Source organism: Chroicocephalus ridibundus, chromosome 7 (assembly GCF_963924245.1).
Source record: "Chroicocephalus ridibundus chromosome 7, bChrRid1.1, whole genome shotgun sequence".
In the NCBI taxonomy this organism is placed as follows: Eukaryota; Metazoa; Chordata; class Aves; order Charadriiformes; family Laridae; genus Chroicocephalus; species Chroicocephalus ridibundus.
The window spans coordinates 5,043,007-5,061,398 of record NC_086290.1 but is presented as its reverse complement, the minus strand read 5'-3'; the positions used below and the strand labels follow the sequence as shown (position 1 = coordinate 5,061,398).

Below are 18,392 nucleotides of genomic sequence, written 5' to 3'. Positions count from 1 at the left end.
TGCCATACAGACAGAACAGAAGAAAGATATTCACAAGCATGTCACAGATTGGACTGAAGCAAGCCAAAAACCAAAGTGCCATGGCATTAACAATAGCACCAGATTTACTGTCACGATTGCAATCTGTGCTGTATCATAGACAGAAGGAGAACTTTTGATAGGTAACACCTCAGTGTTTTTTAAATCTTTTTGGCAAATTATCATTTTCATTATATTTTTGCCTGCCATATAATATTATTATAATGGTATTAAGTCACACACGCACACACACAGGCACACGCACAAAGTTTATTAGCCCTCAACAAAAGGGCTGATTTATGTTCCCCGCTAACTATTCCTCGACAAAAGAGAAGGTATTTTGCTAAAGATTGACACACATTTTAAGGCGAATCATCCACAAACGCAGCAGTGCTTTTTTCAAACGTGGATCAAGTTAATAAAATCTCAGTTAATAAAGTCTTAGTTAATAAAATCTTAGCTAATAAAGTTAATAAAAGTACAGAGAGAAGCCATGTGCACCGCGTAAAGCTCGACGTCTCAGAAGTTTCCAAAGTTTGAAGACGGTAAAGACACGGGATTAGGGAGAAATACTTTTTCTGGGGTTCGATCACAACTGACTGCGTTTTCCCATTGCGAGTACGTAGATGTTTCTTTTTGACCATAAAATCGTACATTTTCTTCTAGTGTAAAAAAAAAAAAAAAAAAAGCTGCATAAAGCAGATTTGGCAATACCATAATTCATGTTGAGCTCTGATAAGTGCTGAAAAAGATTTACAAACTCACAGCTTGACACTGAGCCCACATGTTGGGTAGAGTGGAGAAAAAGCTCTAGAAATACTACATAGAGCTTCCTGGCAGCAAACAGAGAAACATCAGTCAATTGTTTTTCTTAATTGAAAGCCACCTTGGGACCTTGTTGAAAATAACGTATCTGCCTATCTTCTCTGCCGTTTAAATTACCTGGCTGGGGGACTTGTCCCGGGGCCACTCACAATAGGCTTTTTAGTGAAAGAAAAAACACTGAAAATTCTCACTTTATATGAATTATAGATTTGAAACACGCTTCACGTAGGTAGGAAATGAGGATCGCGAGAGCGCAGGCAAACCTACCTAAACACGAGTCCGGGTGTTGCTACCTCCTTTGCACTGGAAAGGACTTTTTTTGCTTTTTTTTTTTTTTTATTTTCTACTTTTCGAGCGTCCTCTTCTGCAAGTCTTCATCGCAGATATCGCCCTTGTCTGAAATCTTTGGGACTGCTCGTGTGAGAAACGGTTGCTTGCATAATTTTAGCTCGCTACGTTGTACTTAAAACTGTATTGGCAGCGCAGTTGGTGCTTGATATTCTTCGAAATGTTTCAAAGTTTACAGTGGTGCTGCCGCTGTGTTTTGCACTCGCTGCCATAAAGTACCGTGTTGCCACAAAATGTTGTGGGAGCTTCATTTAAATACCATGAGCTGCGTGTGCTCTCCTGCCGGGAGTCTGGTGCAAATCAGGGATCGCTTAAAATTTAGATTAAAACAGAGAGCAGTAAATTTTCAACGACTTTCTATTCCCCCCCCCCCCCCCCCCAGTTTCAAAAGGTTTGACTCTCCTATGCTGGTTTAGGTTCACTCTAGCTTGAGTGGAGCATCTAAACATATCTCCAGCCTCCGCTCCTACTGATGCAGACGTCGCCGAAGATGAATCACTATTAGCAGCAGCTCTATTCCCACTTTCCTGGACTTTTCCTGCAGCGCCACTGCTTAAAAGAACTGCAGAATGGTTTGCGTAGGTAGGACGCACATGAAAAGGGGTTAAAAATATAAGAAGTGAATGGTTTTTGATGGCGGTGATGTTGCCGTGAGTGGCAGAGCTTGCTTTTACCTGCTTCTCCCCCCGCCAAGTTCTGAAGGTATGTGCAGGTATTTGATATTTGCTCCCAGACCTGGGGCTGCTGCTATTTACCGCTCTGGGAAGGGCAAAGTGAGATAATCCTTAGATAAACCTAATTGCAACTTTCCCTACCTGCTCGCAGTAGCTTTGCTGTCTCTCTGATCCTCACTAGCAGAGTCAATAATTTGTTTGAACAAGTTTTCCGTCTAATCATTAACACACTTAAAGCCTATAATGAGCTCCGTATACATGCAAATGCATCTTTTTTTAAGTGCTTGCGTAGATTTAAGGGCATTGTTTCCTTGTAAAATGGAAATCAGAGCTTTTTCTCACATAAGTGCTACAGTCCTTAATAAGGGATGGATCTGCAGCGAATCTCTAAGTTTATTTAATTTTACAGTACGTTTGCCCTTACATACGGTATTTGGGATCTTTTTAAAGAAGAGAAACAACACTTTTAAACCTGTATCAAATCAAATGGCTTAGAAGATTTTCCTCAACCCCTCTCATCTTCTTACAGTAGTCGGTGAATGAATGGTTTCAATTCAGAAATGAAAGGCATTTATAAACAGATTCTTTTTTTTTCAACTTTATCAGGCACTGCTCAACTCCCATTGTATTGATATAATGATACTTCCAGATAAATAAAGAAATGCATGACTACAGCAATGTAAATAAAGAGAAAGGCAATAAGATGAAAACGGGTACCATTCACGCTCTGTGCGACAGCTCGGAGGACTCTAGCAGAAGAGTAACCAGCTCAGTGAAAAATCAGAAACTGTGATTGCTATTTAACACCGCAGCTTTTCACAGTAGCTCAGCACAAAGTTATTTAGCACAGGTGTTTCTGTAAGTCTGATACATTGGGAAAATTCGCAAGGTTCTCCCTCTCGCTTGCTCCATGTCGGCTGTGAGGTTGGTCCTGTGCCGCAGCAAACGGGTTTCTAGCAGGAAACAGAGCGTATGGGCAAATGAGCAAGTTCAAACATAGGAACTGATCTAGATTCGTTTTCTTGGTTGCTAATTTTTGTAACGCATGACAGTAGTGAGGTGAATGACCTGTCATCGAGGAAAAGCAGCGAAAAATGGGAATGAGTTATCATTCAGAGTTAAGCGTGAAACTGAGATCCTGTTCCCTCCTTCGGTAAAAGCAGCTTTCCCGAATAATGTGGTTATCAGGGCTCTTTCTTTGTTAAGTGAGAGTTTTGATAAATTATTCACCTTTTTTAGTATTTCTCACCAGTTCATTTAGATAGGGTGTATTTCTGCGCCTTACACCACAGCGTTTCACCCTATGTGTGTTTGCATTTCAAGAAGAGATGAAATGGTATAATTGAATTTCTAAACACCTAAAAACTCGCAGCATTTTTTTTTTTTCTTTTTCTTTTAATTCTCAAGTTCTGGCAGTATCTAATTTATGGCTTAATTCTTTGTAAGGTCATCTTCGAAGTGAGTGACTCCCAGTTAATCTTAGACATTATGAGCTTGGCTGTGATAAAGAATCAGTTCGTCTGTTCTCAGAAGGAAAGGAGTGAGTTATGGGGATTGCTGGCAATGAAGACCCAGGGTTTAGTTGAAAACTAGGTATAATTTCTCACATAGTTATTATTTTTCTCTCATTTTTTCAAGCTGATCAGTCTGTGTTTTGACTAGTATTGCCAAAGCTAAAAAAAAAAAGAAATAATTAAAAAAAAATCATATTTCCTTTCTGATACTGTGTTCTTCAAGTAGGTAGGTAAGGTTATTCGTTTGGGTTTGCTTCTAATAGTGAAGGAACCGATAGGTGGTGGGGTTTTTGTTGTCGTTTTTGTTTTTTCCCCCCTTAATTCCTTGAAAAGGTATTGGTTTCTCTCAGTTGTGCTGGAAGGCGTAGCTTTCTTTTGCTGGTAGGCTTATGAGCGATAGCTAACTTTGTTGCTTGTGGTTCTGCTGTTAATTTACATGCAGCTCTTACCGACTGTCACTAACATATCTTTTGTTCCCTGAAATAGTCACTCTGTGCATAAATATAACTTTTCTGCTATTTTTTGCTCTGGCTGATTTGCTCGTTTCAGTCTTGTGACTGAAAACGGCGCAAGTGCTCGCATTCTGAAAGTTGGGTGTTGCTTCATGAAGTACCTTGCTGAATCAGGGCTACCGTGTTCCAGCAGATGAAAGCAAAGCACATAAGAAGCTCTACTGCCAGGTTCTGCTTTGAATGTTTTTCTTTTAATCAAATTTTAGACTTATTAGCATAGCGGATCACGGTTTTGCAAAACAAACAAAAGCTTCTAGTCTTATTCTTGAAAGTGTTGGGAAATGTTAATGTAATTGGTTCTGTTTATAGTTCAAACTCACTTACATGTCTCTGCTCGTAGACACGAGTAATAGAGGGAGAGTCAGCTCTTCCAGCCCTGGTCTAATGAGTAAGTGCCTCAAATCACTGGGAAGTAACTTCTCGGTTTCCTTTGTTAGACTCGAGAACCTGATAACGTTCTTAATTATTTCAGTGGCAGGAGAACGGGCGCAAGGATTAGGTCATGGGTGGGATTGGAATACACGGTAATATGACACTTTCAGGAAGTCTGAAATTCCATTTCCTTAAGACTTTCCATTTTGCCTTACAGTTTAAAGCATATGTTACTGATTGGATGTCGCTTTTGAGTTGTCCCGTGCCGTTGCGTTCAATGAGAGTGACAACGTACCCAGTATCTCTACCAACACGGTGGGAAGGGCAGGGAAGGTGTGGGTCGGGGGGCTGTGGGGAGATGTCCTGGTAACATCCCTTCTGTATCTGCAGTCTGTGTTGCTGGATAAGCACGAGTCCCCTGGCGCGTCCACGGTGCTTGAATTAATATGCAATGATGACATCTTTGGACAAGGAGGCCGTAACGCGTTTCAAAACACTGTTTATTTCCCTGTCATGTGTACTGTACATTTATTAGTGACAAGAAGTGGGGCAACAATCACGGTGTTGCAGGGCTCCAGATGAATACGGTCTTGCGATTATGGCATGGAGGACTCAAAACCCAAATACCCAGCCTTTCCTGTGCCTGATCATTTTGCGTATTTTTAGCTTCCTTATATTTAGATCCCTAAGTTCCGGTAAGAGCTGTCACCCCAAACCTGCATTTGGCTATACTGCATCATCCCAAAGCTTGCAATAGAAGAGAATATCAGGCTTTCAGACACAGCATATTTAGAAAAGAGAGACAGAGTCTGCCAAATTCCCCAAAACCACTTCCCAATTCCCCTCACGAATAGCAGGAAATTACTTGTTATCAGTGGGTAATTCAACCACAAACGTTATTGATTATCCAACCTCAATCTTTACAGTCTTGATGGCCAAATATTTTGCAATCATCCTCTCTATTTAAAACTGGAAGATGTGATTTTTATTTTGGAAAAATGGAGTTTTTCAATTTTTCTGCATGCCACATCACATTGTGACGCATCCCTCCAGATTGTCCAGTGCGATAGCCAGAAGCTTGACTGACAGATGTCAAAGTGTACATCATGTTCTAACACATGAGAAAAGCCTATGTTATTAAAAAAATCAGATGTTTGTCAAAACTGTACGCATTTTCAAAATAACATATTTGCTTTAAATATTTGGTATATCCCAGTGCATACCAGAAACTCAAAGACCTAGAGAGGAGGTATGTGTTTCTTGTATTTTCTTCTAATTTCACTGTATTTCTTAAAAACCAATGCATTACAGAATCGATCAAAGTAGGTTGTCTTGTTTTAGTCAAATATTGCAGTAGTTTTTCACCCAATTACCACTAGCTGACCAAATTCAGTTAGTGTAAAAAATTCACTGAGTTCTGGGCTATATTCTTCTTTCCTCAGACACCTATTGTGAAAAGATAATTTGATATTTTGCTTGCGTGATGTTTTTAAACAACATTTGGAGTAACCTTCTGTCATTACTACGCTGCTATATAGAACAGCTGGTAAATTTAAAGGCCAGTGCATTTCCAGTGCTGCCAGTGCAGTTGCAGAATGTCTAAAGAAAACTCCCAGCATCCTCCAACACTTGAAAACTGGTTTGAAACGACCATGAGAACTTGGAGACATACAAAGCTCCAGTTTTTTCAGATTACAAGAATTTCTAACTTCAAAAATTAGAAGATATTCATTGAATGAAATGCCGTCTCCATACTATGCGTACCGTGATGCTGCTTATTATGTAAAATAACTTTACCTCGAAATGAAAAAAAAAAAACCCCACAGCTGTGTAAGAAAGGTTCAAAGCCTGCTAGCCTTTTAGGAACTGTATTTGAAATATCCATATTCTTCAGTATTTAGTTAATAATTGTATGTATGTTATCACCCATGAAAGTTTTCTACCAAGAATTGTGACTCCTTAGAAATGAGAGTTCAGCTGGGTGACAAAACGTATTCATCTTTGTCCCAAATCTCAACAGCATCATTTTCAGTAAAACACTAAATATTTTTTTAAAATGGAAATCTTTTCAGTTGCTGTAGTTGGAAGTGTTTGTTTTCTTAAATAGATATAATGACCTTATTCAAAACATCTTTCGTCCTGTTTAGCTTTTCCTAATATTTACCTACAAATAAAGACGGAAGGAGGCAAACCAACGATGTTAGGCATTGTTTGCGCCCTGCATGCGAGGAAAGATGATAACTGTTGTATTTTTCCTGCCTGCAACACTTAGGAACTTGACACAGCTGGCAGAGTATCTGTTCGGATCATGGACCAACTTTGATGTTTTACATTGTTATTAAACAATAGCTGGCATGGTCGTGTAGCAGCAGGATATTGCACTTACCGTTCAGTAGACCTGTTTTTACAGAAAGGGACCTCCTGCCTCCTTGCCCCAGGCCACAAAACCGGCTACTGCAGAGATGGTGGTTTGGATCTCTAGCAGTAGGAGGATTCTTGTGGTGTCGTGTTGGCTTTTGGCAAGTTAATAAAATAATGTAAACAGCTATTTTGGAAAATGACCGCGTGTTCTACATGCTCAGTACACAGAGAGGTTCCGAGTCTCTCAAAAAAAAAAAAACCCAACAAAAAAAGAAGAAAGAAAATATCCGCACGAAAAGAAAATGGTAAATATAACAATGAAAAATCCCATTCAGTAGTGCTGTTTCATCTCCAAGAGATGCTTTATTCAACAGCGGGTATCAATCCCCACAAGTAACATCTGCTATCAGAGGATTTGCAGGTACACCTTTGTTCACTGCTAACTGAATTTGTGTCAGTATTATAATTCAGCAGATTTCTGCTTTTCACTCAAACCAGGATTAGCATTGACTTGGGCTGGAGGGCATTCAAGCTGCTGTTCTTCTTTTAGCTATATTTCTCTGTAAACATCTAATTGTTTCAAAAAGTGATGTACAGTATGCAAAAACCTGAATTCAATGCAAATAAGTCTGTGCAGCTCTAAAGTTAACAGGTGTTCTCATTAGTGTAAGTAGACAAGGAACGATTCTTGAATGTTTTATAAACACTTATAATCATGGCCAAATACGTTACAATAAGTATAAAGGTACTTATAGCAACATCTCTTTTTCCTTATTGTGCAATCTCAGCACTTATTAATAGGAGACATGTGTCAGTAAATGAAATACTAAAAGCCAGTACCAGCTTCTGCCTGCAAATAATGTAGCCGTAAAATGCTCTGCTACTGATGAATAAATTTCTGGCTAAAATAAGAGTCAACAAAATGAAATCTTTACACATAGCACATATATATTTAAAATATATATCTTTGCTTGTACTGAAAGTAGAGCATTCATTCTCCCTTTGATATTTTTGTTTGTTACAAGGACTTATCATGTTGAGTCTCACTCACATATATCATAAAGCGTTATAACATGCATATAAAATTGGACAGGAGGACCATTCATCACTAGGTATTGTCCAGCTGGTAAAACTAAGAAAGACGGGACTTCTCTACGAAACCATTGCCAATATCTCTGTGTGTGGCTGTGTAATATATGGCTTCAGCTTGCAAAGGCAATAACAGTAAAATATTACCCCAAGGAGAAAAGTGGCTTGCAGTAGGTATTCATACACTGCCTTTAGTTCTTCATCTGTGGGCAAAATGTGCAATTGTCTATTCCCCTACTTCCCGCTATGCACAGACACGACTGAGTTGTGTCTTTATTATCTTTTGCTTCCCTGCTTTGGGATGGATTTGGGGATACTTCTTTCTCGCTTCCCAAGTCTGGTGACTTCCATCTGCCCTGACTTTGGCTTACTGGTGGGCAGAAGTCCACCCGTCCTGCTCCTGCAGCCAGGGCAGATGAGCCACGGGGCTGGGCCAGAGGGTGGCATGGGCAGGGCGGACATGGGAGGCTTTGCGCGGGCGTCTGACATCCAGGATGGTCATCTGCTGCCTGTCTCACATTTTCCTTTTTGCTCATCGCCTTCTGAAGGAAACTCCTGCTTTTCAGATGCCAAACCAAGCAGTCCAGCTGTGTCTCACATGGGGCATAATGACAGTGTAGCACATCAACAGGAAATACTTCCTCCCAGTACGTTCCTTGGATGTTTAGCAGAAAGTACTCGCTCTTCCTCACCTTCCCCTTCACTCAAACAACATGTGCTTTCTTTTCACACATCTCCAAGGACAGCAAGAAATATAGACCTGGACTGGTGGGTGAAAAAGGGAGACATGACAAGCTGTTCCTTGAAATCAGTGAAAGCGCCCCAGTACCCCTGGGCAGAGCACTGGGTCTTTCCCCCTCCAGGAGTGCTCTGTGGACTCTCCAGCCTGAGCTCCTCTTCTAATCCAAGGAGAAGTTTTGCTCTCTTAGGGCCTAACCAGCTTTAATCGTGACCTCCTATGTGTTCAGTGTCTGTCTTACAAGTGATATAAATCAGTTCTTCTGCAACGGGGACTCCTCACAGCCAGGAAGGAAAGGAAAAGATTTGCCTTATAATACAGAGAGAAGACCTGATTCTCTCCTTGCTAATATTAATGTTATTCAATAGAAACTGGTGCATATAGTATGAGTTCATTGCACAGCAGAAGGGAAACATTAGGCTCAAAGACTTTTCTTCTTCTTAATAGTCCCAGAGTTCATTATTTTATTACCAAGTTATGCTGCAGGACTCAGGACCGCCAGGGAAAAAAAAAAATCATTTGTTCATCCCTGGTACAATACAGTTTCATTTAAAAATTTGTTCTTTGTTGGAAGGTTGACCCCAGAGTTCAGGCTGTTGAATCAGCTTCAGAGCCATTGACATGTATACCCCAAATACTAGGCCAATTTCACCGAAAAGCAACTTATTTTATATGAGAAGGTTTCTTTGACACAATGATCCCGTGAAGTTTTCCAGAGAATGGATGTGCAAGGCATCACGATTGCACGAGGCAACACAACTGAAGACGTATCTCATAAACATCTGGCAGCGACAGGTCTTACAATTGCTAATATTGCAGAAGTTGTGAAAACACAGGATCTGTTTGCTGCCTCTTTGCAAGGCTTGGTTTTCACAGTAATTTTTACAGAGTCAGAAGAAACAGGGTAATTATAACATAAGGTTCAACATCTTTAGATATGTAGAACATTTTCTGTTGCTTAAAACAAATATTCCCAAAGAAAGTATAAAACATTTTTCTGACTTGCAAAGTTTTTGCAGTCTATCATTTAAATTACTTAAATAAAGGGAGCTTTACTACTCCCAAAAGCTGAGAATATAACACCCGCCATGCATATTAGCTTGATCTTTTTGACAGACCAGAAAAGTGTTTGTGTGTGCCAATTAAAACAAAAATGGATCCCCAGTGGCTTGTTCCTCACACAACTTCTGAAGACTGCTATCATTGTATGCTGGGGTAACCCTGGATAAGGCGGCTATCCAAAGTAAACAAACTTTTCAAAACTTTCATGACAGATGGGGGTTACAAATGCATTTTAATAAGAGAGTTGCCAAAGCAACTTTTTTGCAATCAGCATATATTTACTTAACATCTAGCAACATTGGGAACACAAGGCAGATACTTTCTCACAAAATTTTTTAACAAATATAATTTTTTTTGAAAGATTGGTTGAAGACCTTTTCTTTCAAGCTGATATTTCCCCATCACTTCAATGTTAACTTTGCTCGACATCCAAAGGACTGCTAGATTGGTAAAGCCAGACTGTAATATGAGACAGACAATCTGCTTGATAATGAAATTTCTTTAGTAGTCATAAACATCTCCGAGTCCTTTAAGTACTTTAACTATCAGCATAACCATGACTACCTCTGGTTGATAGGCTGAATCGTGTATCGGGTATGTGATGCAGTATGGATATAATGCAGCTCAATACTGATCCTTTTGTTTTCTTTTATTTGCATTTCTTGAATGTCAGACTCTCAGCTCGCTACAGTACGGCACAGAGATATTTTATTTATCCTTTCTGCTGCTCGCTCATTCAGCATAAACATGGCCAAGAGACTGGATTATCTGTGAGAAAGAATTTGAGATCAACTTCCAGAAATGCAGTTAGACTTTTGACATGTTTTTAAAAACTTACATATTGCTGTCCCTGCTTAATTCAAATCCAGCTAATTAAACCACTAAGGAGCATAGTGTCTCCCAACTTTAATTAATTCTACTTCTACTGTGGGTGTGGACACATGAGTATCTATGTTTTATGTATTTATTCTCAAGCTATATTATATTCTAATGATTTAATTTTTTTTTAATGAATATTTAGAAAGAGAGAGAAAAATCCTAGTCATCTGCCTGTCTTTTTATTTATTCCTTTCTTTTTGACTCTCTTCCCACCTTTCCTTTCCCAGCCCTGGTGGCTGCCATGCAGATGGAGAGTGGCGTGTTCGGTGTTAACGTGGGCTGAGTGGCTAGATCCAACCTTGCAAAAAATACCTCAGGAAAATAGAGGGAAAAGCCTAGATTCCTCTTCATTATGGGAATCAGGATAATCAACAAGATCAGAAAAAAACCACAACCTTGTGAGAAAGCAAGGTGAGATGAAGGGAGCAGTGGGAAGGAGGAAGAGCGTTAGCTTTTGAGCTAGAAATGCTCCAGCAACTCACATTTCCTTTTTTTTTTTTTCCCCTACACATATCAAGGGCAGCAATCCCAATGCACAGTGCAACAAGAGGAACACATTTTATTGAATTTCTGCACGCAGAGGTATCCGTCAATCCAAGTTTAAATCACTTAGCGCTCACCACAAGCTGTGGGAGTCCCAGGGGACATCAAAATTTAGGTTTTATGCACTGGATTCTGCACTGGATTAGCATCTGGTGGGGTTTCCACGGTCCAGAAGCGTCCAATAATCCAACACTGAACCATCGGGGTAGGTTATATGAAGCTTTAACCAAATAATCCAGCATTTTTTTTCCGGATGTCCCACGTTTGGAGGGAGTTAAACAATGGCTTGTTTCAATCCTGGGCTGAAATAAGAACCGTGTGGTGGTTTCTTGGTGGCCATACGTGAGCTACACGTGAGCCATACGTTTCCCGAGCTGCTCACTCCGTTCCCTTTTGCTGCAGGGTAGAGGCTGTGAAGGGTTGGGGTTTTTTTGCTGCATTTCTCCTTCCCTGTAGGATTCTTCACTTCCTGTATTAAAGTTTGTTCTTGGCATTGTCTGAAAATAGTTCATCACCGCAAATAATAGTTATAGCCACCAGAGATGCATAAGTACACTTTGAAGTGAGTGAATCAATAATACGGTTTTGTATTTTTGTTTTGCTGTGTGAATTTATCGCCCTTTTCCATATCTCCATAGAGCGCCTATCAGTAGGATTGCTAAAATTGCCTCCATCCCTGTTCTGCAGCTAAAATAAATGTAGGAAATGAATGCGTCTATAGAACTGGATATTGGTAAAGCACTAGAAGGATACCATGAAGGAGACTTTTTTTTTTTTCCCCCCACAGCAGTGCAGTAGTCCCCAGACCAAAGTTTGTAGGAGGATTACGGACAGAAGCCCCTTGGCTTATCCCCTGTCACTTTTTCTGTATTTTATCTCCCGTTTCCCGTTGGTGTAGGTATAGCGGGAAAGGGAAGAATCTCTGAGACATGTTCTAAAAGGTGACCCAGGTGATCTGTAAAAGTTCGGAAGTCCTGGAGGGACAAGGCCATGCATGGCACGATGGCGTGTCCCAGAGCACAGCCCAACACAGGAAAAATATATCATTTGTAGGATTTTTAAGAACTGCTGATCCTGGGTAGGTTCCAAGGTGTATTTATGTATTATAAAATGGTAATGGTATTAATTAGATACGGTGTCCCGTATTTCCTGGAGCTATATAGGCACCTTTTTGTTTAATAACATAGGATCTTGTTGAAGACAACCTCGGTACATCATTATGGTGACATGCAAAAGAAGCTCACCCCTCCATTTGCAGCTTTATAAGGTGACAAGAGAAATCTTTAATAAGCCACAAGGAGCATATCATAAAAAGTGTTTCACACCTGCCCACCCCCGCCTTCCCACACTTTGTTGGCAGCCCAGCAGCGTATTGAATTTAACACACGTTTACCTGCGGTGAGCCGATATTTCCCGCGGATCAATGCTTAACAGCAGGACTGTACTACAGTTCATTGTAAAACTACCGTGTGGGTGGATTCAGCTTTTGAAGTGATTTTGCCAAAGTACTATAGCAAGCAAGAGAAAATCCAGGTGTCCTGTCTCCTCTATAAGCAACCCGAAGGGCACACCCTTTGCAAACAAGAGGGTTAACGTCAGTTGTCGTTCCTTGTGGGTATTTATTGCTGACGGCAGCATCGTAATTCTGCCTGGTAAGGTAATGCTAATTCCAGAGTGGAGCCTTTGCAAAAATGATGGCAAAGAGAGAGGGATTTCAGGAGATATTTAAATAAGTGGAGTACCTGGCACAATGGCGACTGGCAGCTCTACCTAGAGCACTTGATTTTCTTTTTTTTTTTTGCTTTAGATTTGTCTTCGATTTCTTTCTCCTGTCCCTCTGTTTGTTCCAGCAGTGCCTGGTACAGGGACGGTGTGTTAGCGTGCCTGAATATTGAACAATTTATGCTCGTTGTTAGTTATACATCATTTAGGGCTGTGATCATAAATTGTTCAATCACAAGGTTTAGTCAAAGCTAGCATTCTTTACTGATGTCTTTTCCCAAGGGTGTTGAAAATTCGATTGTTCAAAGTGCAAAGATGGTTTAGCAATCCCTTCCAAGAACCATTTATCAGAAATCCTAAGGAGGTAATATATAAAAGTGGGATAGGAAACCTGCACATTAAATGGGATTTACCAGCCAAAGCCTTTGGAACTGCTTTCCTGTGAATGACTGGAATGGAGCAGAACAAAGTCAATTACTGAGTGTAATTAAGGAGTGGATGCATTTAAACTGTAGAGAGCAGTAGCAGTCTTCTTGAAACTGTCTAGTTACTCTGAAGATTAGTCTGAGGAAAGAAAGAAAAGGACTTGAACTATATCTTACAGAAAGTATATTTTAAATGCATTCTCTTCCCTTCATTCTATGATCTGTTTGTACAGATTTGCTCATAAAGCACTGATAATATATGATTATCAAAATAACACATTCAGACAAAGAAACTTTCAACATGCATTTTGCTTTGGTCTTGTTAGCGATGGAGTATCTCCTTTGCATATCATACAGTGCAAATGTTTATGCAGTGCAGAATACTTGGATTTTAATAAAGCCTGAATTTACCGAACGGAAGACTAAACTACGTGGTGTCCTTTTTAAGCCTTCGAAATACAGTAAATCTAATTATATATGTTGCTCTTACTTTGAAAATGTTATTCCATTTTATAATTTTAATAATGATTTGTTTATACTGGGAGAGAGGCATCAGATTGAATTGTTGCCTGTGTTTAGTCTAATTCGTATCTGCACGTATACATTAATAAATTGTGATATAACATAATATATTTTGAACCCAAACCTTGCCGTGTGAGCCGGGCACAGAACCGGAGGTCAGCTCTTTCAACTGCTCACCTTAAGTCGATTTTGACTTTTTTTTTTTTTTTTTTTGATAAAGGGAACGGTGAGTGTGTGAGTAGTGATTAACTTTATGGCTGTGGACTAACAAGGGAATTAAAATTTCCCTAATAAATAACTCTCCCATGCGCACGGGGAACACTGCGGGGTGGCTGGAGGTCTGCTCCTGGCCGGTGCGGATGGGACGGGACGGGATGGGATGGGATGAACATCTGCAGCCGGGCAGCCTCCGAGCCCACGCCGGGGGACCATTCCCACATTCTCTGCAGCGCTCTCACAGGATGTCTCCGCTGGAGCTGCGCTGACGGGATTTTCCTTAATGCTGATGACTTTGGAAACCTTCCTTACAGGCATTTCCTCAATAACGGGAGGGTTATAGAACAATTAATAAAACATTAAGCTGTTTTGTCTTTTTTATTTATTTGTTTATTTTTACTTTTTTCTTTTCTCTGGTAGTATTTCAGTTTTAAGATGCGGGGAGTACCCGGGCTGGTGAGGATCTGTGTTTCTTTTATGCTTTAGTAAAAACTCTTGACGTGGGGCAGATGCGGTGAAACAGTAGCACTTTGGGCTGATGGATTTACATAAATAGGCTGTGCCAGGTCTTAACGGCTTTGCTCTGCTTTTCCTCATGCTTTGGTCAGAAAGAAATCTCTGCTGTCCACTGTGTTCATCTGTTCCCCGGGAACCTGAAAAGGTTCTGGTCCTTACCGCAAAGAGAATCCCAACGTGCAGACTAAACCTGCATCCCCAAAACACCAAAACCCGGGTGTGCGATGCCCACGTGCCGACGAGAGCGAGTTTTGCACAAGCAACATTTAGCAACAGAAGGGGGGGGGGGAGAAAAAAAAAAGGAAAAAACTTTGGTTCTTTGGTTTCAGAGCTGTCAGGAGCTGAGCTAGTTTGGAACACGGGTAGGACGAGCTCCTGCCCCTTGCACAACGTGGTGGAGACGTAACCCCCCATTCACTTGTCTGCAAACACACAGCATCACCGTCCCCTGGATCATGCTCCGTGGCCCCATGCACTTGGACTCTGCTCAATAATCCTGGGGCAAAGCACTTCCCAGCTCTGTGCCTCGGTTTTCCCATCTGTAAAATGGTCGTTTCAACCTGCTGCGTAAAATACGTGGAGCTCTGCTCCACTGAAAACATATATATATTAAAAAAAAAAAGTGATGTATCAGTATTATGAGGGTGGTTTACAGAAGTTCAGACCAAGAGAATGTGCATGCATATTTCCACCAAACATTGTTAGGCAGCGAAACAGCATTATCAGGGGAATGAATATTCTTTTGATAAATATTCCCAGTGAGTGGGTCAAAAATGTAAATCGACTTCTATTCAGACAAACTGGGGAATTTTTTTTTAATGATAAATGGGCTCCTAATTACTCTGCTACAGCCATCTTTGATGGTATTTTTTTTTTCATGTGAAAAAGAGTGACATTATTAATTTTACCAAAACGCTTGGAAGTGGACTCTGGAATCACAGGTATATAATAAATGTGTAAATCTGAGAACGGAGGTACCGGATATAAAAATAAGAATACCAAAAAGAGAAATGGAAACTGAAAAGAACGGGAACTAATTCCCACATTGCATTCATTTCTTTTCAGGGTGCTTTGATTTACATTTGAACTGTGCCTTGTTAACACCGAATTTCCTGGCTTTTCTTAACTTTTGTCACATTCCCGTTATTTTTGCGCTCTTTGTGTTGTGGGGTTGCCTTGCTGAGACAATATCTCGTTTGTTGTGACATATTCAAAACAGTTTTCAGACAGAGGTTCAAAACTCCTCAGTAACTCAGCACTCCAGGAGACAATTCTGGGGACAAAGGGAAAGCGTTTGGGTGGATAGGAGAGAAAAATAGGAGGAAATCATCTGTCTGGTGTGTGCTTTACTTACCTGTCTGCACCCATGTCCTCCCCAGATCACGACAGTGTCAGGAAATGAGTTCCTCCTCCAGTCGGATATCGACTTTCTCATATTGGATTGGTTCCACGCTATCAAAAATGCAATTGACAGATTGGTATGTATTTGTTTTGGCTGTTACCTTTATTAATTAAGATGTAGCAATTTCAACTTCATTTGCTTAGGCATCTCTACAGGTTTTAGGCAGTCAGCAGCTAGCTAGACATTCCTTTCTCTGAAGGATGTAAAAATATGTATGCAAATCTACTAAAAAATGTCAGATAAACAAGGTTGTTGAACAAAAATGTCATTTGATTCTCGCCTCGAAACGGAACGCTACATTTATTTCTCTGAAATAACAAGGACATTGGTTTGCTGAGGGTTGTAAAAGCACACAAGCACTTAATAACTAATGAATTTTTGCATTTTTCTGTTTATGCAGCCTACAGTATATAATCTTCAATAGAACTATTAATACATTTGAGCCTTTTATGAATTTTTGTATTACTTATTCACAAGAATAACACTAGCAAATAATATTCCTTTGTAACTGATTGCTGTTATTCTCCCAGGAAGGCTGGGGGTTTTCTACTAGAAGTAAGCAGGGCTGCGTTTTATTAAAACAGTTTTTAATTACCAAACCAGATTCAGCTGTAGCTTTTTCTTTCTTTTTTTTTTTTTTTTTTTTTTTTTTTTTGCCACTCTCAGTACAATTCCTCCTATCCCTGCCTGATCCAAGAACATATTTTTTCAGAGGGCACTGACTCCCCTTGTTCACTGCAGAATCCGGTGAGAGAAAAATATCCCCATTTCTTGCATTTTTCAGAGGTTTTGCTGCGATGGAATTGGCAGAGCGGGCAGAGGCAGCCTCTTGGAAAGGGTTAATCTGAACACGGCTACTGTTTCCTTAAAGAGCTACAAACATTATATTACCCTGAGGCTATAATCAGCCAAGGAAAGTTTGATCTGATGATGTATGTCTTCATATTGTGCATTTCATTGGGTGCGTGAGGATATTGATATCCTACCGAAGATTTTGGGGTGGAGTTTTCTCTGGAGACTCAGAACACCTTCTTTTTTTTTTTTTTTTTTTTTTGTGTTATTCAGCTAAACATCTAATAGACTTCATTATTATATTTTTTTTTTTTTTTTAGTGTAACTGAGGTAATATTGCAGCTTCAGCGGCTCCGAGCGTGGCGCGGAGCCCAGCGGCGGTGGCTGGTGGGGCACGGCGTGGACGTGGTTGGGGTAGCGAAGGGCTCGGCCCGGACGAGGTTGACCTTCGCTGGGTGCGCAGGACAAGGTGCCACCAATGCCACCACGTTGGGCTCCGTGACCAGGTCATTCCTGTCCTTTGGTTCAGTTCTACAACCTCGAATGAGGGTGTAAAAACCTTGCAGCTTTCCAGGCTGTGGGGATGGCTAAATCTCACCCGACCAAAAGTCCATGGGAAGAGACGTGTCATTAGCCAAAATATCATCTCACGTTTTATTTTCTTTTTTCCTTTTTCTTTTTTCTCCATTAACAATCCCTAATCGTCACTTTATAAGTCGGTGAATTAGAGCAATAGAAAAGCCCCCCCCACGCCTTTCCGAAGCAGAATTCAACCCCAAATGCATAAAGATGTTTGAAACGACTGTCTTTGCAAGAACATTTACTGTAACTATCTACACCAGAAAGGCGATTTAAACAACCGTCCTCTTTGCAATCATTTGGAAGTAGCCTGCAATGTGGAAATAATTTTGGTCTCTAAAGCCTGAAGAAGTAGGCCTTTTGTTTTCTGCACTTAAATGGGAATTTATCTCAGAAATTAAGATCAGTCTGTCAGGGCCATAAAAGCTCTGCCATATGACAAATTTTGCATTACACTTTCCTTAAATTATATACTCACTGCATCACTTGCTCTGTGTGTGTCTGTTAGCTTTTGATTCTGCACTGGCATTCTGTAATCTCTTGCTTCATTCTTACAAATAATAATTTTATTAAAAGCATGCACATACGTACGTATGTATTCTTTTCCCAGCCAAAAGAACGGAGTTGTACATCGAGAAATTTGGAGTTCAAACTCAGAAGATCCTCCAGCATTGAATTACTGAGTAGCTTAGACACTGAATCCAAAGAACCAAAGCCTGAACACAGAAAATCTTTAAGTAAGGCTTTTTCCTTTTCTGATTTTTTTTTTCTTTCTTTTTTTTTTTTTCTTTCCTTTTTAAATAACTATGCTATTACAGGGTAAGATAATTTTTATTACATACAGAATGTAAGGAAGATCACTGCGAATTTTAAAGCTGAATGTGTTCTGTGCTGATATACATAACTTGCATTTAAGTAAAGACAGTTACTAGCTCCACACTTTTAAAGGGTGACATTCTCTCCTAAGCAAAATAAATTTGTTTAGCAGCAAAGAAATTTATTCAAGCCATTTATTTTTAAAAATAAGCAACATGAGTCCTATGCTAATGGTCTACTGCAGTTGCTTTGTTTCCATTTTAGTGAAATACCACAAATTGCCAGAGTAATTTTGTCTGTTGTGTATTTACACACTGAATTGCTGAAAGACCTGACATGTCCTCTGCAGCCGACAATCAGGGAGATGTATCTATAATTTTACGGAAGGTAAATTCCAGGGATCGAGGATGATTTTTGTCAGTGTGATTAGGAAAGAAAGTGATCTAAAACTAGCAGGGATGTGCTT

General features: G+C 40.1%; 1 protein-coding gene across 3 annotated transcripts in view; it reads left to right on the top strand.

The window, feature by feature from the left end:
- The window catches only part of ARHGAP15 (Rho GTPase activating protein 15), a 339,525-nt gene that overhangs the window by 156,429 nt on the left and 164,704 nt on the right, over positions 1-18,392 (top strand). For all 3 annotated transcript variants that reach the window (XM_063340777.1, XM_063340778.1, XM_063340776.1), the window contains 2 exons: positions 15,717-15,815; positions 17,721-17,847. In XM_063340777.1, coding sequence (XP_063196847.1) covers positions 15,717-15,815; positions 17,721-17,847 — 226 coding nt within the window. The remainder of the gene's footprint in view (positions 1-15,716; positions 15,816-17,720; positions 17,848-18,392) is intronic.